The 19422-nt window shown below is 52.7% G+C and overlaps 1 protein-coding gene, 1 long non-coding RNA gene and 1 other non-coding gene across 3 annotated transcripts; 2 read left to right on the forward strand and 1 right to left on the reverse strand.

Moving 5' to 3' along the window:
• The first annotated feature begins 42 nt into the window (after positions 1-42).
• Positions 43-9509, forward strand: LOC131488199 (uncharacterized). Its single transcript, XR_009250114.1, has 3 exons — positions 43-685; positions 5299-5583; positions 7914-9509. It is a non-coding gene; the product is annotated as an uncharacterized LOC131488199 (long non-coding RNA).
• TRNAS-GCU (transfer RNA serine (anticodon GCU)) lies at positions 406-487 on the forward strand. The gene has a single exon. It is a non-coding gene; the product is annotated as a tRNA-Ser (tRNA).
• SLC29A2 (solute carrier family 29 member 2) lies at positions 7056-15923 on the reverse strand. The gene is made up of 12 exons (XM_058689733.1): positions 15011-15923; positions 14670-14751; positions 13000-13160; positions 12638-12777; positions 12116-12250; positions 11371-11468; positions 11072-11156; positions 10396-10520; positions 10026-10131; positions 9826-9911; positions 8854-9053; positions 7056-8204 (listed from the first exon to the last, which is right to left on the reverse strand). The coding sequence occupies exons 1-12, from the start codon at positions 15037-15039 to the stop codon at positions 8093-8095; spliced, it is 1359 nt and encodes a 452-aa protein (XP_058545716.1). The 5' UTR covers positions 15040-15923; the 3' UTR covers positions 7056-8092.
• Between the last annotated feature and the right edge of the window lie 3499 nt (positions 15924-19422).

The raw sequence follows: 19422 nt of genomic DNA on the forward strand, positions 1-19422 counted from the left end.
CTCGCCCCCTGCGCGCGAGGAGGAGCTACTGCATCCGCCGCCGCGCCGCGCTTTGCAAACCCTGAAAGTGCCCGCGGCCGCGCCTGCCGGGCTCCCGGGGGTATGCACCCCTCCCTCCGGGTCAGTGCGAGACCCCCTGGACCAGGCGCGTCCTGAAACCCCGGCGCGCTCGCCCCCGCCTTAGGGAGGGGAAACCGTGTCAGAGCTCGGTTGCAGCTTGGTGAAGGATGGCGCGGGTTCGCGGCTGCGGCGGGCGGGAAGGAACACAAAAAGCCCCTTTCTTTCCGCCTTCTCTCCCTCCGCCAGCTCCTGCGAAATCCACACTGTAGAGTGGATGCTGGGGGGGCTCGGAAGGTGCGGAAGAGATGAGAGATAAGGGTGTGTGGAACAAGGCACCTTATGTGGGACGAGGTGGCCGAGTGGTTAAGGCGATGGACTGCTAATCCATTGTGCTTTGCACGCGTGGGTTCGAATCCCATCCTCGTCGGTCGCGTTTTACACGGCGTGAGGGGTGTACTTTTCTGCTTTCCTGTAGGAAAGGGGCCAGAGGTTCAGCGGCACCCAGAAGACCCGAATTGGAATTCTGGCTGATGCCAGAGTTGTGACCACTATGTCATCTGCAGTAATTAGAGAGGCCCCTCGGGAGGTGCCACCCTAGTGTCCAAAGTAGTGGAATTTGGAAATGGTGAGTGTGATCACTTAAATTATTACCCTTTTCAGTCCACTGATTCCCCTCCCGCTAGCAATTCTCCCAGAGCGGACACCATGTGTCCACACACCTCTCCCCTCCTCCCCAACACAGTTTAAGCAGGAGACCTACAATATTCTAACCGTAGCTAACGTATACAGAAGGCGCTTAATACGTGTTTGTGAAATAATTGATCCATGGACTGTTCAGAAGAGGAAAGGCTGTGGGGAAGGGCAGGTACTTCGACTGCTAAATCAATGATATGTAATAACTATTCGTGCTTTGTGAATCTTGGGGAAGCAGCTTTGGGGCAGACTAGGGAGGGCCTCCAGTTGCCAGGACAAGGTTTGCCCTCCTCTCTACAGGCAGTAGGAAGCCAAGGCTGTTGAAGTGAAGAGGACCAGGGGACCTATATTCTGCAACCCCAGCAGTAACACCTACTGAGCACCTGCTCCACACCAGGGGCTGTGTTAGGTACCCCTGATAGGGCCTTGCAGGACGCTCGACAGGTACTATCTTTGAAGGTTTTCACTGGTGAGAGGAGAAATGAATGTGCAGATCCTTTTAGCACAAGCCTTGCAAACCGAAGTCTCGGACGTCAGATTTGGTGCTGTTAGGGTCTTTTTTGACCTGCTCGGTGTTGAAAACAACCATTTGAATCACGTTAGTTGTTAACCTTGGTGAATCAGAAGATTTCACGGAAAATCCCCACTGCCAACTTCTGTTTTAAATTCCAAAAGATCTGGCAATTCCAGGCCTGCATTTCCACAGGGTGACAATCAACCAGAAGGTAAGAGTAGCTCACCTTTTGCAAATAGTTTTCTCTTTGCTAGAGTCTCAACCCTGCCCCTTCACTACTCACCCTGGCCCTTTGGGCATTTGACTTTCATCTGCAGCGCTCACATAATACCACCTCCACTGAAGATCTGCCCAGGCATCTGCTCCCAGTACCTTCCACCTCCCCCGCGCTGCAATGCTAGCCACATAGCAGGCAGCAATCTGTGTTTGTTGAATGAGTGAATAGGAAGCTTCTGAAGTGTCCCCAGTGGCCTTGGCATAAGGGGAGACTGACAAGTAGTGACTGGGCCTCACTGAGGTGTCAAGATCAAGGAAAACCACATAGAAAATCCAGAGGAAGGCCTACAGACTGCTATTGTGGGCGGAAAGGCCTGGCTGGGGAGACACGCTGTCTGTGATGGAGCAGAGCATGAGAGTCAAAGACCAGAGTTGAAAACCATTAATAAGGGGTCTGCTTTCCACATACCTTACTCTCTGCGTCTCTTCCCTCTGGCCATTCCTGATTATATATCCCTTTATAATGAACCTGTAAACCAGTGAGTGAAATATTTCTCCGACTGCTGTGATTTGCTCTGGCAAATTAATCAGATCCACTGAAGGGGCTGCTGGAACCTCTGATTGACAGCCAGTTGGTCAGAAGCACAGGTGACAACCTGGACTTCCAACTGGCATCTGAAGGGTAGGTGGTCTGGTGGGGCTGAGCCAGTCGGCTGTGGGATCTGATGCTGTTTCCAGGTAGATGGTGTCAGAATTGAGTTGCATTGTAGGACACTCAGCTGGTGTCAGAGAATTGCTTGGTGTGGGGGGAAAACCCACGCATCAGAATTGGTGTCAGAATCGTATGTATAGAAATACAACTGAATTTTGTGTGTTCCTCTTGAATCTTCTAATTTTGCTGAATTATTTTTTTAATGTTGATTTTTGAAAGAGAGAGAGAGAGAGAGAGAGAGAGAGAGAGAGAGAGAGAGCACAAGCAGGGGAGGGGCAGAGAGAGAGGGAGACACAGAATCTGAAGCAGACTCCAGGCTCTGAGCTGTCAGCACGGCTGAGCCACCCAGACGCCCCTCAATTTATTCATTAGCTGTAAGTGTGTGTGTGTTGGTGTGTGTGTGTGTGTTGCGTGTATATTCTTCAGAATTTTGTTTTCTGTATATGTGTGTATTATATCATCTGTGAATATGGATAGTTTTGCTTCTTCCTTTCTAATTTGGATGCCTTTTATTTCTCTTTCTTGCCAAATTGCCGGAGCTAGAGCTTCCAGTACAACATTGAAAAGATGGAATGATAAAAGCAGGCTTTTCCCTGATCTTCAGGAGAGGCTTTCAGTCTTTAAACATTGAATATGACATGAGGTGTGGATTTTTCATAAATTTTCTTCATCAGGTTGAGGAAGTTCCCATCTATTCCTTGTTTGTTGAGTGCTTTTATCTTGAAAGGGTGTGGGGTTTTGTCACATGTTTTTTTCTGTATCAGTTGAGATGATCTTGTGTTTTTCCCCCTTCCCTCTATTAACGTGGTGTATTACGTTAAGTGGTCTTTTTATGTTGAACCACCTTGCATTCTGGAGGGGATCATGCTGGGTCATGGTATATAATCCCGTTGATGAGCTACGGGTTCTTTTTGCTAGCATTTTGTTGAGATTTTTACATCGATATTCATAAGGGATATTGGTTATTAGTTATTAAGTTTTCTTATGATGTCTTTATCTGGCTTTGGCATCAGGGTGGTACTGGTCTCATAGAACGAATGAGTTAAGAAGTGTTTCTCCACTCTTGTATTTTTTGGAAGGGTTTGAGAGGATTGGTGTTTGTTCATTCTTTAAATGATTGGTAGAATTAGCCTGTGAAGTCATCCGGTCCTGGAATTTTCTTTGTTGGTACATTTCTTTTTTTTTTTTTTTTTTTTGGGACAGAGAGAGACAGAGCATGAACAGGGGAGGTGCAGAGAGAGGGAGACACAGAATCGGAAACAGGCTCCAGGCTCCGAGCCATCAGCCCAGAGCCTGACGCGGGGCTCAAACTCACGGACCGCGAGATCGTGACCTGGCTGAAGTCGGACGCTTAACCGACTGCGCCACCCAGGCGCCCCTGTTGGTACATTTCTGATTACTGATTCAATCTTGTTACTTGTTACAAGTATGTTCAGACTTGCTATTTCTTCTTTAATCCGTTTTGGTAATTTGTGTGTTTCTAGAATTTGTTAATTTCACCTAGGTCTCGTTTGTTGGTGTACAACACAGTATTCTCTTAAAATCCTTTTTATTTCTGTATAATCAATAGTAATGGACCCACTTTCCTTTCTGATTTCAACAGTTTGGAGGTCCACTTTCTCTTTTTCTTGGTAGTCTAGTCAAAACTTTGTCAATTTTGTTGATTGTTTCAAAGAACCAACTTTGTTTCATTGATTTCCTCTGTTGTTTTTCTGCCGTCCACCCTAATTATTTATCATCTCCTTCTTTCTGTTAGCTCTGGGCTTAATTTGCTCTTGTTTTTCTAGTTCATTGAGGTGTAAAGTTAGGTCAGTGATTTGAGACCTTTCTTTTTTTTTCAGGACCCGGATATCAAGAACCTCACACTCCACCCACTGAGCTGGTCAGACACCCCCTTCTTCCATTTTAATGTAGGCATTTACAGCTATACATTTCCTCTCAGCATTGCTCCAGCCGCATCCCATACATTTCAGTGTGTCGTGTTTTCATTTTCTTTTGTCTCGAAGCATTTTCTAGTTGGTCTTTTGATTTCTCCCTCCTTCCTTCCTTCCTTCCTTCCTTCCTTCCTTCCTTCCTTCCTTCCTTCCTTTTCTTTCCTTTCCTTTCCTTTGAGGGGGGATTTTCAAGGTAGTTCTTTTATTTTTTACAGCAAAGCAATTGCAAGCTAATCGTAGAACATAGTATACATTGTATAGATTCTTTTTTTTTTCAAAGTATTGCAGTATAGTTGACATACAATGTAATGTTAGTTCCAGGAATACAACCTAGTGATTCTACAGTTCCACATCCTCCTCAGTGCTCACCACATCCCACCTGTCACCACACAACGTTATAACAACATTACTGACTGTATTCCCTATGTGCTACTTTTCATCTCTGTGACTTCTTTGTTTTATAACTGGAAGTTTGTACCTGTTCATACCCTTTGCCTATTCCACCCGTCCTCCCAGCCCCTTCTCCTCTGGCACCCCAACAGTTTGTTTTCTGTATTTATGGGTCTGTTTCTGCTTTTTGTTTGTTTTGTTTTTCAGATTCCACATGAGTGGGTGAGATCATATGGTATTTGTTTTTCTCTGTCAGACTTACTTCACTTAGTATAATGCCTTCTAGGTCCTTCAATTGTAAATGGCAAGATCTTATTCTTTTTTATGGCTGAGTAATATTCCACTGTGTGTGTATGTGTCTCACATCTTTTTTTTTTCATTTTTAAAAATGTTTATTTTTGAGAGAGACAGAGCACAAGTGGGGGGAGGGGCAGAGAGAGAGGGAGACACAGAATCGGAAGCGGGGGGGGGGGAGTGGGGAGGGGCTGAGAGAGAGAGACACAGAATCCGAATCAGGCTTCAGACTCTGAGCTGTCAGCACAGAGCCTGATGCGGGGCTTGAACTCACGAACCACAAGATCATGACCTGAGCTGAAGTCGGACGCTTAGCTGACTGAGCTACCCAGGCGCCCCTGGTTAAATCATTTTTAATCCATCTAACAGCCTCTGCCTTTTAATTGGAAAGTTGAATCAACTCACAAACCAGGAGGCCTCTTGCGCATAAAAGGGTAAGAAACTAGTGAGGACTCGTTTCTTAAATGTTTGTGTCTCTCCGCCAGACCTATCTCAGCACTTGCCACCTAGAGCTCCCTACAAGCGTTTGCTGATGGCAGCTGGCTGCTTCTGAGGGAATCTGGGCCTGCTGGCAGAGCTGTGTCAGGCTGGGGAGGTGGCAGTGCCCGGAGGACTGGAATCAGGAGAGGAAGGAGCAGGTGCAGCCCATCAGTCCCAGTATTTGTTTCCAGCATTGGAAGCCAGCTACATACTGATCTAATGGGCAAGTTGGGCTGGGTCTGCCGGGAAGGAGGATGGGAAGGTTGTGACATCATAAGGACCTCTGAGGGGTGAGTGTCCTCTTTCTGGGCCCAGAAAGCATCCTCCACTGCTCAGCCTACCATGGGCTTGCTCCAGATGACCGTGGACTGGCACCAGTGGGTTTCCTGGGACTGTTGCCCGGCCTGGGAGAGGGGGGGTGTCTGGCAGGTCTAGGAACCCTTGGGTTCAACAGACAATGGTCTGTGAAGGTGGAGAAGAAGGGGGTCAGGAAGTGTGTGGTCCTGTCCTCACATTTCCCAGTCCAAGGGTACAGCTAGACCTTGTGGTCCGTGCTGGCACCTCCAGGACCACAACCACTGTCTGGTACATTCAGTCTGTACTCCAGCCCCAGCCTCTCCCTAGGGGTTTCTGAAAGTCCCGATGCTCACTGCTTGCAAATGAAAGGGCCAGGCTTTGACCCCAGAATGCTAGAACAGCTTACGTGCATTTAACCGCTGAGTTAAATGGCCTCTGAAGAGGCCACCACCCTCTTCTCTCCCGGATCTCTCCTCTGTCTAGCCCCCTATTTGGGTCTCATCACTAAGGCCTTCCACCATTTGTTCCCAACCCACCGCTTCATCCTTATCCTCTCCCCGCTCGCCCTCTCTCACATCCTAGGTGCCACCCCCCTCCCCACCAGAAGTTCCCACTGCCCCCTGAATGTTCAGTGTCGGTGCCTTCCACCCTCCCTGGTACCTCTGCCTGGGATGCCCCTCCCCCACCTCAGCCCAGGAAACTCATTTTCCTTCTCTTGAGGCCTCAGGGCTGCCACCCTGACTTCCAAGAGGAATCCAGGCATCCTTTTTTGGACTCTTACACTACACACTTCTGTAGGGCCCTCACAGACCCCATCACCTGCTACATTCTGCTTCCTTGGCCTTGGGAGCAGGGACCGTGTCTCCTTTGTTTCAGGGTCACCAGACCAGCCAGGGCCTGGCAGAGTGAACAGTGGTCATTTGGGGTCTCCCCTGTGGCTTTATTTCAGCTACCAAGGTCATATCGGTCATCTCACCTCTGAGCAGGGGCCCTGTGCTGGCTCAGCGCCTGGTATATAATAGCCGCTTCAGGGAATGTTCATGGAAGGCAGGAGGGCAAGTGGGCAGAAAGGCCGGTGCCTCTAAAAGCAAAAACCTGTGCTCTTCTCTGGGCTGGGCAGGGTAGTACGGATGTGTGGTGGAACAAGCCTTTCTTCCATCCCTCTAGAAAATTGGCTGACTACCTCTCTGAGGCTCCATTTTTGAGGAGGAGGGCCTGGGGAGGCAGGGGACACCAGTGGAGGGGGAAAGCAATAGTTGTCCATGCAGCCAGGTGCTTTGCCCAGGAGCACAGGACATCATGTGGTCAAGAGGGCCCAGCAGAGGGATGCCCACGAATCCCTGCCCCTCTGAGGGCCTCAGTCATCCCATCTGTCAAATGGGTACAATTATCCCTACCCTACCCAGCTTATCAAAGCTGATAGAGCTGAAAGCGCTTTGGAAATAAAGACTCCGTGAATTGATGATACAAATGAAGAAGGTTGTTATTAGACCCAGGAGTGGGTTTGGAAGGAAAACAGCAAAAAGTGGGGAGCAAGTGCTTAGGACTCCTGCCTCGAGCCTCGTGAGGGAAGGAGAAGCAAGTAGTGGGCAGGAAGAACAGCACCTATAGGGAGGAGAGAAGTGGGGGCTGGGTCCCGGCTCGGCCATGGACCAGGTCATTTCCCCCCGAGATCCGGTTTCCTCACCTGTACAGAGGGACAGCACCGTCCCTGCCTGGCTCCCCCAAGTGTCTCAATGTGGTTTCCGTAAGAGAATGGGTGCGGGAGAGCTTTGCAAATTGTAAAGTGGGGTGCACACATGTAAGCCGCCCGCAGCTCCGGGACCCAGGCCCAGCCTGGCTCTGGGGAGCGGGGACAGTAAGTGTTGGCTACGCAAACACTGTTTGAGGCCCAGATGGTCCTTTGAGTACCTTCAGATCCCTAATGCCCGTTCCTTCTCCCTGCTGCCCTCGGCCTCCCAGGCATCCTCTGCCCTGGGGTCTGAGACATCCGATCGTGGAGTTGCTGAGGCCTGGGGAGGGGCAGGCCTGCCCTGGGCTGGCCCCCACTCCCACTCTGAACCCCAGGCTGGGCCCCAGCAGCCACACCTGTGGCAAGACCCCGCTGGTGGCCTCCAGTGGCCACAGATCAGCAAGTGCGTGTCTTGAGATTAACAAATGTACTCTTGATGGTGAGGAAGGGCCATGGTCCTTGGCCCTCTTTCCCTGATCGGCACCTGTGCAGAGAGGTCTTGTGTGCCTCTGAATAGTCTGTCTCTGTGATTCAGCTCCACTGCTGGGGGTGGGGGGGTTAGAATGACCGCTGGTGAATTCTTCCTCGCAGCCCCCAAATGGACACCAGCCCGGGAAGGAGAGCAGCACCCACTTCCAAGTGGCACTTCCAGACCGAGGGGCACCAGCCCAGCAGAGCCTTGGGCCCGGCTCGCCATTCCCCCTGCACGGGGGTCTCAGCTCCGAAGGGGTAGCGAAGAGAGAGCCGTGGGCGAGCCCGGAACGGAGCATTCAGAGCAACGCCTTGAAGAGGAAGGAGAGGGCAGCTCCACAGGAGAGCCCCAGGGCCAGGAAGAAGGTCATGAGGGTGCCGGCCACCTCCCTCTCATGTGGCAGCACCTGCCTAGAACACACGGGAGTAGGCTCTTAGAAAACATCGGGCCAATCCTGGACCCAGCCCCAGTGCCCTGTGCCCCCCTTACGACAGGACACCTCACTTCAGTTTCCCGATCTGTAAAACGAGGCCACTGACGGGGACATCTCTCATGCCCTGCAAGTGCAATATTACAGGACTCTAGACTCCACTGCCTTCCCTCTTGACAAAACGTCCCCAGCCTGGTTGTCCCCGTCACCTTTCCTCTCTCTGGATTCTCAGCTCCGTTGTCCCTAGCGTAAATAGTCCGTGAACCCTCCACTTTTGATCAACACCTTCGCTCCCCTTCAACTGAGAATTTGGGGGGAGTAGCTGGGCCCTAAGGAATGATAGTTCAACCCATTTGTTTCACAAGTGAGGAAACAGGCCCAGAGAGGAGGTCCTAGAACCAGTGTCTGGGCTACTTTATTGGCAGGAACCTCGGGCTGGGGCTTCCTCTCCCTTCCTGCCCCGGGGCCGGCTCGGCAGGGAAGGTCTGACCTGACAGGGTGGCTGGCACCTAGAGACAGCCAGGGCTGGGCTGGCGGGAAGCAGAGTGGACCCTCTCCTGCAGGCCGTCCCCCTCAAGAAGAGCTAGGCCACCTCCCCACGCCCAGGCCCACCCTCCCGACCCCCAGACCTGGGCGCCAGGCACATGGTAAGGGACATCAGGTAACCGTTGGACACCGCGAAGAGCAGCATGAAAGTGATGAAGTAGGCATCCTGCGGGAAGAGGACGGGCAGGCGGGACCTCTCGGGCACGTGGCACAGCATGAAGAGAGGCACGAATAGGACGCGCAGGCAGACGAGCAGGGGCAGCAGCCGGCTGTCCTCATCCGGCTGTGGCAGAAGCCGGGGTGAGGGAGGTGCCCGGAGCCCACCCCGGACAGACTGTCACTTCCCCTGACCTGTGACTCTACATGAGCCGGTGAGGACCCGGCCCTCAGGCCTCCGGAGAGTGAGGGGCTGGGCCAAGGCCACCCAGCCATCAGGGACCGGCCTGGGGCTCGCCTCTGCCCTTCCGAGCTCCAGCTTGGGCTCTCTCCGTGGCAGAACTGGAAGAGACCTTAGACACCATCTTTGGTTTTCAAGCTGGGTTCCTCCAAGTACCCTTGGGGGTTCCGCAGACCCCTTCGGGGCACATGGGGTTGCTGAATGGGATTGGAAGCCGGGGATCCAGGCCCCATCCTAGCTTGGATCAGAGCAACTCCTCTTCAATCTCCTTTATTTATTGTATCTCCTTGGAAGATTTCATTTAAAGAAGGAGCACCTTGGCTAAAAGCAGTCCAAACACTAGACTCTTGTCCAGCGTCTCATTTGGTACGGGAACCTCCGTGTAACATTCCCTGAGGACCGAGGGCTGGGTTCTGGGCTGGATGCTGGGGAACATAGGCCATTTGGACGTGGCTTCTGCTTTCAAGGAGCTCACAGTCCAAGCCCTGGCTTGCATACCTCCAGGGCCCAGGTGCTCACTACCTCTTGGCCAGCTGTTCTGTTGCCAGACCTAGAGTGGTCAGACTTTTAGGAAACCACCTTTCTGTGCTCTTTCACACCCTCTGATCTCCAACTGCTTCCTGAAACCATCGGGCCCCCCCAGCCCAGGTGTGCTCACCCATAGGAAGTAAGAGGTCAGACTCCGCCCCACCCAGTCCATGATGTTAAAGAGCAGGAAGCAGCAGATAGGGTTGAAGAACTGGCCTGGGAGAGAAAGAGGGCTCATCCTGGTCCCTCCTTCCTCTTCCCTCCTCCTCCCCTTCATTCCTCCTCCCTCCCTCTCCCCTGCCCTGCCCTGTTCTGCTTCCCAACACTCACTCCACTTCCCAGGACTGGTGGAGCTGGTCACCATGGCTGTGATAGCGGGGAAGACAGACAGGGTGACTGCGAAGACCAACACAAGGCACAGCGCCGTCAGCCAGATCTGGGAGCCAGAGGCAGGGGTGTAAGCAGCGGGGCAGATTAGAGCCCAACGCGCAGCCCCAACCCCCAAGCGCCAAGCGCCGGCCAGGGCACAGGACACCTGGGGCCTGGCCTAACTGTGTTCCTGGCCCACTATGACCCTGATACCTTGAAGCGGACGCAAGTCTTAAGGCCCCATTCCATTCTAAGGGTCTTTAAAGAGGGCTGGAGAGAGCAGCTCTCTCTTCCCCAGGGATGGTGGTTGGGGACCATGGCCAAGCCAAACCTTTTGGAAGACAATGAAAACTGAAGGTTTTCCTGGCTTCTGGATCTCCTCTGGCTCCTTCTCAGCGTCAAGGTCCAGAGTCAGGGCTACCTTCTGGGGGCTGTTGGGAATACTGTTCTTCTCACCTGGGGCAAGAGGGGAGGGCAGGGTCATGACTGCGACAGCCAGGCTCGATGGAGGGCAATTCCCAGCAGTTAAAACGAGTGACCCTCCTCCAGCTCAGCATGTAGGCAAGGAGAATTAACTATGGAAAGATGCCAAGCTACTATTATTAAGCACAGGCATGTGCCAGGCAGAGTTAAGCACCTTAGATGGATTACCTCACTGCTACTCCTTTGCAAATAAAGAGACTGAGGCTCAGAGAGGTTAAGTGACTGGCCTAGGGTCACACAGCTTAGATGTTGTGAGACCAGGGCTCAAACAAATGCATTTCGAGCCAGAACGAGCATGCTGGAGCTCTACTGTCCCCCCATTTTATAGAGGAGAAAACCGATGCCCAAAAGGCAGCAGGGATGACTTGACTCCCACTGAGTTCCCTTCATGATCTTCTGTGTCTGCTCACGCAAGGCCACCAGGGGGAGGACTCTAGATGGGGACGGAGGGAGGACGCTTCCCTGTGGAGGTAGCTTCAGCCTCCCCTGGGTCTTCCACTTCCCCAGCAGGGGCCCCAGCTCACCAGACTGGAGGAGCTCAGCTTTGGTCTCCAGCTCCTGACCTTGCGCCTGCAATGGTTTCTTGGCTAGGTAGTAGCGTGCGAACTCCTGCAGAAGGAAAGCGTTGGGCCTGCCTGGCTCGGCTGAGGTGTCCGGATCCCTCTCCACCCTGTCGACCTAGAGGCTGGAGTCCCCCAGGGGCTGACTCCTTTGGGGATCAGGTCCCCTCCCCCTCCCCCGGCCCCTCTCAGGGCCTCAGACTCAGAGCTGTATCTGAGATGCTCTGAAGTGGGGCCTTGAGCCCAATACCAACCAGGCTCACCAGGTGGGGCAGGCTCAGGTAACACACAATAGACGTGAAGATGCCCACGCAGGGTGTGACGAAGTACCCCAGGGCGGAGGTCTGGGCATCCACGCCACCTGTGCAGAAACTCCAGCTGCAGACTGGAGGGGGCTGGTCCCACTGGCTCCCACGGCGGCTGAAGCCTCCTGTCCCACTTCCCATCATGCACTTCTCAGATTCACCTCCAGGCCTCCGCTCACTGACAAACTCAGGAACCTGTGCAGGGCCCCAGCCCAGCCCCGCCCTTTGCTTCTCTCACTTCTCCCTACTTGTCATTTTTGTTGATCACCTGTTATGTGCTCATTATTACTGCATACACCTTACAATCTGGGGACAGAGCTGTAAGAATCGTTTAGATGGGAAAACTGCCACAGGTGAAGTGCCCTGTCCAATGTCCCCGGCTGGGGAGCAGTGGAACTAGGATTTGGACCAAGTTGATCTGAATCTCAAACTTGTCCCCCCCTTCCCTCAAACCCAGGTTGCTGCCACAAACCCCTATCAGCCTCAGGAATCCTGCCCCTGGCCCTACGGTAACCCATTCCTTACCTGGTCCTTCTCTCACTGTAGAGCCCAAGAACCCTACTCCCTGTCCCCAAACCCAACCCCCGGCTTCCCATCGCCTCCATCTTTACCAGAACCGAAGGCATCTCACTCCTAGCACACGGTCTCTGCTCCCAGAATCCCAGAGGCCACCCCTGCCCTCCAGCCACCCAGTTCCACTCACTGGCCATGGCCATGAGCATGGCAAGAGCAGCGAAGATCCCAGCCAGGCCCTGGCCGCTGAGGAAGAGGGTGCTGTAGGTGGAAGGCATGGTGCCCAGCTGCCCGAAGAGGCTGCCCTGCAGAACTGCACAGAAGGCTGTGGAGGGATAGGAGTGGGGGCCGCCGCTCAACTAGACAGGCCTTGGAGGCTTCTCGGAGGAGGTGTTGGCAGACTCTGGACTAAGTTGGGCAGGCGTGAGACTCTGGGCCCTCTGGTGTATCAGCCCCCATTCTTTCCTCTGCTCAGGTGTAGCCATAGGTCTGAGGCGCCTGGGGCCAGGAGGCCTCATCTTAGGTCACTGTGGGTTTGGGACAAGTGGCTCTTCTTCTCCCTCTGGGCCTTGGTTTCCCATCAGGGATAGGAGGGCTGCTGTCCTCCCTTCTTGGATATGTGGGGCCCTTTTCACTTACAAAGAAGAGGCTGGGCTGAAGCCCTGGGTGGACTGGGTGGGGAGATGAGGTGGGGAGGGGCAGCGGTGCTCACAGTTGATGAACCAGACAGAGGCCATGGTGATGGAGAAGAAGGGCCCAGGGCTCATGTCCACCTTGACCAACACTGCCGTCAGGGCAAAAAGCAGCAGGATGGCCAGCAGGCTGCCCAGAATCCGCACCGTCTCAGGGATGCTGCTCACAAGGAGGGGCAGAGTGGACATCAGCTGGGCCCAGGCCAGGCAGGGGGAGGTGGGCAAGAGATTGAGGCCAGGGCTGGACAGAGGGACCTAGAGGGGACATGCAGGGGGAGTGGAGGAAGGATGGGAGTTCTGACCTGGGCCCAGATGGAGCTTCCTTAGCTGGGCGGGGGAGGGGCCACAGAAGGTGGGGAGCCTGAGGGGCAAGGTCTCTCACCACTGGTACAGGAAGGAGTTGAGGAGCGTGAAGAGCAGCAGGGGCAGCTGGGACAGCAGCGTCACCCAGTTGTTGAAGTTGAAAGTGTCTGCAGGGCCTGTGTGGTTGGTGCCCAGGGTCCCAGCGGTGTCGTTGGCCCCTGCCAGCCGCCCCTGGAAGTACTGACAGGATGCCAGAGGAGGGGGTACAGGGTCACCCTCCAACCTACCCTGAGGAACCCCCCAGCCTTCCCCCTCTGCCTCCCCCCATGCTTGGGATTGCTCAGTTAACGTCCTCGGGAGCTGTCTGTTTGTCCTTGTACTGATCCCAGCACCTGGCACACAGTGGGAGCTCGATGAATGTGCACTGAATTGAACAGCAGAGGGCTGGGACAGGGCCCAAGCCCTAAGAACCCCCAACCTGGGCCTTGCTCCATCTCTGAATCTTCGGTGCCTGGGTTCCAGCCTTCATCCCCCACTCCTGCAGCAGCTTCCAGATTGCTGAGTATTCATTGAGTGCCGACTGTAAGCCAGGCCCTGGCCTAGGTGCTGACCAACTGCATTCTCTCTAGAACACATACTCGTCCAGTGTCTGCTTAACCTCCCCATCCGTCCTCCCTCCCCGCACCCCCCTGCCCCCGCCACTGCCCATGGCTCCCTGCGGGGCAAAACCCTGAGGTTTTAGAATGGCATTTGGGGCCCTTCAGGACCAGAGCCCAGCCTCTCTTTTGTGCCGCATATGGGCTCTGCTGCTAAGCTTTAGGTACCCCAGGCTCTGGTCCTTTCTCTGAACAGGCTGCATCGCTGTCACCTCCACGTGGAATGCCTTCTCCCTTTCCTCCCACGCCCCACCCCCCATCACCCCGGCCAAACACCAATGCTTTGCCTACCCTTCTCCCAAGTTACAAATCACCTCTTCTGTGAAGCAGAAGGAATCACTCCCTCCCCCCCCCCCCCTTCCGGGGGCCTACTGGATTTTACTCCAAGCTTGGGATGCTGAGTGTCATGTTACATTATTAATAGCTCTTTGCACCCAGCTCCCTCTCAAGACCAGGGGCTGATTAATCTTTGAGTCTCCGGGGCCCAGCACAGAGCCAGGCACTGAAGAGACATCTTGAAAGTTGTTGAACTGAATGTATGTGAATAACCCAGTCCTAAAAAGAACACAAACCCCACATTTCTTCCTTCCCTTGAGAGAATGTAAGCTCCATGAGGATCCAGGCTCCCTCTGTTATGTTTCCTCCTGCAGCCCCAGTGCCAAGAACAGGGCCTGGTTCACAGTAGGTACACATTACTAACTGGTGGATGAATGAATGTAAGCCGTGCTTGGATAATCCGCTTTTGGATGGAGTGGGTTAGCCCAGGGATGACTTAACCAGGGAATAACACAAACAGGGGTGGTGGATGGGTAGCTCTTTGCTAGTTCCAGAGCCCCCCCCCCCCCCCCCCCCCCCCCGCCCCGAGCTGGTAGCCTTGCCCCTGTAGGATCTGGGCATCTCTGAAAGCTTGGCCTTTCCTATCCGTGAAAGGGGCACTCGCCCTCTCTGAGGCTCGGTGCTTCAGCGGACAAACGTGCAAACGGGCATAATGAGGAGTCAAAGGTGGCATGGTGTGGAAAGCGCCTGGCACGCCTCTGGTCCAAGGCGATGGTGGTTGTGGCCATGGGGCTGGCACTCCAGCCGCGAGTCTCACCGGGATGGCCGTAATGAAGAAGTTCCAGGGAAGGAGAGTGCCCAGCCCCAGGATAAAGAAGCTGATCCCGACCAGGTGGTAGCTGTGGGGATCAGTCAGAAGGTCACCCCTAGGACGCGACGCCTCGGCTGCCGCCCCCCCTCCACGCCTCCCAGGTCGCCCCCTCCGGAGAGCGGACTACAACCCCCATCACCCCGGCTCAGGCAGCCCAGGGAGGCGGCTGATGGGAATTGTAGTTCCATCCAGTCCGCTTTGAGGCTTGGAGCGCCCGAAGGGAGCGGGTCTGTGCTGCCCACCGCCACCCGGATCCTCGTCCGCGCCCCACCCAGCGCCCAACTCGCCTGTCCTGTGGGGCGTCTCCTCGCGCCATGGCCGCCCAGCGGGATGCGCCGGGGTGGGAAGGAGGTTGGGTGCTGCACCTGCACCTACGCCGGGGCCCGGGGGCCAGAAAACCCGGGAGGCTGTGTCCTGCGGGCGGTAGACAGAGCGCGGAGGGGGTCGAGTCTCCCCGAAAGGGGCGGGGACGAAGCGGGAGCTGGGGAGGAAGGCCTGGAACGATTTCTGCGGGTGTCAAGCTCCGCAGGATCGAACCTCGCTCCGCCCCCGGGGCGGGGACAGAGGGTCGCACCACTCCTCCCTACCTCCCCCCGGCGGGGACTCCGGACTCCAGCCTGGGACCCTGCCCGACCTCGCGGTCCCGGCACGCACGGCTACCCTCGCCATCCCGTGCGGCTTAGAGGCGGCTGCCCCGGGAAGGTCCCCTGCTGTCTCCCCTGTCCGCGGGCGCCCGTCTCGGACCTCTGCGGTTTGAATATGCAGATATGCACCCCTCTGCGGTGGGGGAGGTACCCCGCCCCTCCTCCGTCCGAAGCTGGGGAGCCGACCTGGTGCGGCTTCTTCCCCCTCCGCCAGCTCGGAGGTGGTGCCAGAGCCGTGCCGCGCGGGGTGACGCCGAGCCCTCCGGGGAGCCGGCTCGCCCAGGGGTAACCTGAGCGTCTGCCGCCAGCGGTCCTGGAGGGCTGCGCGGAGCTGGGTGCTTCGGGAGACCAAGGAGAGGGCCAGGCGTCCCCAGGCGGGTCTGGAAGACAGACAGACAAACAGACAGACTGCCTCTTCTCCTCCAAGCGGGTGCCCGGAGAAGCTCCGTGTCTTTGGGGGCGCATTGCGGAGGCGTGGGCCCAGCGGAGCATCCGGGCGGGCTTCCCGGTGACCGAGGAGCTGCGTTCGGGGCAGCAAGGGGTTAAGCAAAGGCTCAGGAGGAAAGGGTGACCCGGAGGTGCCCTCCCACCACCGCCGCTAAACGAACGAACAAACAAACAAACAACTTTCGGCGATCCCGGGTCTCATCACATCAGACCTATGAAGATGCACCTACCTCCCACCTCTTTTTTTTTTTTTTTTCCTGTGCAAAACTTTGAAAAGATTATAGACCATGGCCATTTTGAAATTAATTTGCTCTAACTCATGGAATTTACAAGTGGGTTTGTTTGCTCCGCAGTCACGGTGCATATAAATGCTGACCTAAATTACAAATTACTGCCATAAGTAATGAAATTTTATGATCCCTTCCAGATTACGTGTGTGTGTGTGTGTGTGTGTGTGTGTTAGCCGACTGGGAGTCTACGGGGCAAAGACTGTGTTTGTCTGGTTCAGTGTTTTATTATTGCAAACATCTAGTACTACTGACTGGTTCGTAGTAGGTGTTTGATAAATACTTGGTGAATAAATGGATTGTAATAACATGCAAGTGATTTGAGGGAGAACAGAGACAGCATTAAATTACACTGAAGGAGAAAGTTACTCTCTTTTCAATTTGCTTTCAAGCCTCCAGAATATGTCAAGGGGAAAGTCTCAACTTGGTGCTAACGTGTTTCTAAGGCCTCTTGGCCTCGCTCCTTCTTTCTCTAACAAAAAGCTGGCATCAGGGTTTCTGCTGACAATTTCATATAAATAGAGGTTCATAACTTTTATGTTCCTTCTCTCTGTTTTTATTGTTGCTTTATTTTTCGGACTATGGATGCTAGCTTCCTATAATAATGATGTACCCTTTTCCTTGAAAAATAAAATTATGTATAATTTAATAAAGAAATGTTTATAAGTTTATTAGAATTAAATAAAGATTAAATAGAAATAAATTAAAATATAAGCTTGTTAAATAATGAAATATTAAATTTTTATAATTTATTTAAAAATAAATGTGTTTATAGTACACCTGAAATTAATGTAACATTGTGTGTCAACTATGCCTAAATAAAAAGGTATAGAAGAGAAAAGATAAATTTTCTTATAATTTAATGTAAATTCAAAATTAATTTATGAAAAATGAGTCATTTAAAGGAAATTAAGTAGGGGCGCCTGGCTGTCTCAGTCAATGGGTCTAACGACTCTTAATCTCGGGCTTGTGAATTTGAGCCCCACACTGGGTGTAGAGATTACCTAAAAATAAAATCTTGGGGGGGGACACATGAGTGGCTCAGTTGGTTAAGCTTCCCACTTAGGCTCAGGTCATGATCTTGCAGTCCATGGGTTCGAGCCCTACGGTGGGCTCTGTGCCGACAGCTCAGAGCCTGAAGCCTGCTTCAGATTCTGTCTGTCTGTCTGTCTGTCTCTCTCTCTGCCCCTCCCCCCTTGAAATAAATAAAACTTAAAAATAAATAAGATCTTTAAAAAAGAAAGAAAATTCAGTAAAAGGGACTGCAGGGTGGGCACATCTGTGGCGCAGGTTGAACGGAAGGACATGAACAACTGAGGTTCGGGGACACTGCATTTGTTGAGGCGTGAGTGAAGGAGGTGAGGGAATCTCGGGCACAGAACAGCTTGTACCAAGAGCAGGGACGTGAGAGTGCTGGTACATTCTGAGACATACAAATAGATCCCTTTGACAGGCCTGGTGGGAGCAGGGCGCTCAGCCTCTGGGACAGAGAGGGGTGGTTAGGACAAGCCTGAGGGCGGAGGAAGGGGTTTAGATTTCAGTTGAAAGGAGAGGTTCTCAACTCTATAGGACTCAGTCATCCTTTTAATAACAAATATTTTGTTGCTAGCCTGCAGTGAATTAATATGTAACAAAACCTACCTCTGCACAAAAAATGTCACGTAGGGGCACCTGGGTGGCTCAGTCAGTTAAGCGTCTGACTCTCGATTTCGGCTCCGGTCAAGATCTCACAGTTTGGGAGATGGAGCCCAGGTCAGGCCCTGCTCTGACAGCTCGGAGCCTGCTTGGAATTCTCTCCCTCCCTCTCTCTTTCTCTCCCCCTTCCCCGCTTATGTGTGTGTGCACATTCTCCCTCCCAAAATAAATACACTTAAAAAAAAAAAAAAAACCTAAACATGAAAACAAATTTAATGTCAGTATAATGTCCTAGTTGTACCATACGGGATAAGTAAGAGTATTTAGTAATAAAATCATGTGTGTTTGAGCATGTAAATGCCCAGGCCCTGTGGAGCAGGTGGATACTGGCCCCCTTTATAAAACCACAGCGAATCCATCGTCTGCCAGGGCACACACAATACCAGCGAGCGGTGAGCCAGCCACTCAGAGACCACCAGTTCGCTATTGGTGATGTGATTTTCTGAAATAGTGACCCAGTCTTGGCAAAGTTCCAAACAAAACCAAGTGCAGCTGTCCCTCTACCTAGACGGTGGCTGTGTTACCGAAGAATGCTGTGTATTTTCAAACCTCACAAATAATACATTGTGCCCATACATAAAATGCGGTTAGGGTCCAGGCTCAGAAAATTATCAACTTGCTTTTCAAAATAAAGAGCAGATTTTATTTTTAGTACTGTTTTAGATTTATAGAATAAATAGACTACATAGTAAGCAGAATTCCATATACTCACTCTCCCACCCCATTCCCCAGTTGCCCTCATTATTAACATCTTACTTTAGTGTGGTACATTTGTTACAATTGATGAATAAATATTGATACATTATTACTAACTATAGCCCATAGTTTACATTAAGATCTACTCTGGGGCGCCTGGGTGGCTCAGTTGGTTAAGCATGCAACTTTGGCTCAGGTCATGATCTCACGGTTTGTGAGTTCAAGCCCCACATCGGGCCCTCTGCTGACAGCTCAGAGCCTGGAGCCTGCTTCCGATTCTGTGTCTCCCTCTCTCTCTGCCCCTCCCCTGCACGTGCTCTCTCTCTTTCTCTCAAAAATAAATAGACGTTAGGGGCGCCTGGGTGGCTGTCGGTTAAGCCTCCGACTTCAGCTCAGGTCATGATCTCGCGTTCATGAGTTCAAGCCCCGCGTCGGGCTCTGTGCTGACAGCTCAGAGCCTGGAGCCTGTTTCAGATTCTGTGCCTCCCTCTCTGTCTGACCCTCCCCCGTTCATGCTCTGTCTCTCTCTGTCTCAAAAACAAATAAACGTTAAAAAAAATAGATGTTAAAAAATGTTCTTAAATAAAATAAAAATAAAAATTCAACACATTTTTGAGATTCACTCATGATGTATACTACAGTATTGTTCATTCACTATTCATGGATGTGTAATATTCCACTGCCATATGATGTTTATCTCATTGGATAAGTGTTGCAGGCATTTGGACTGCTTCCAGCTGTGTTCTAGTGTAAGCAATGCTGCTCTGGGTGTATTGGACCCATTGTGTACATCTTCTGGGCATCTGTGCAGGAGTTCTGATAGATCAGGGTTTCTCAGCCTCAGCCCTATAGACATTTGGGGGGATAATTCTTTGTCGTGGTGGCTTCCTGTGCACCGTAGGGTTTTCAGCAGCATCCTAGCCCACACCC

Source organism: Neofelis nebulosa, chromosome 10 (genome assembly GCF_028018385.1).
Source record: "Neofelis nebulosa isolate mNeoNeb1 chromosome 10, mNeoNeb1.pri, whole genome shotgun sequence".
In the NCBI taxonomy this organism is placed as follows: domain Eukaryota; kingdom Metazoa; phylum Chordata; class Mammalia; order Carnivora; family Felidae; genus Neofelis; species Neofelis nebulosa.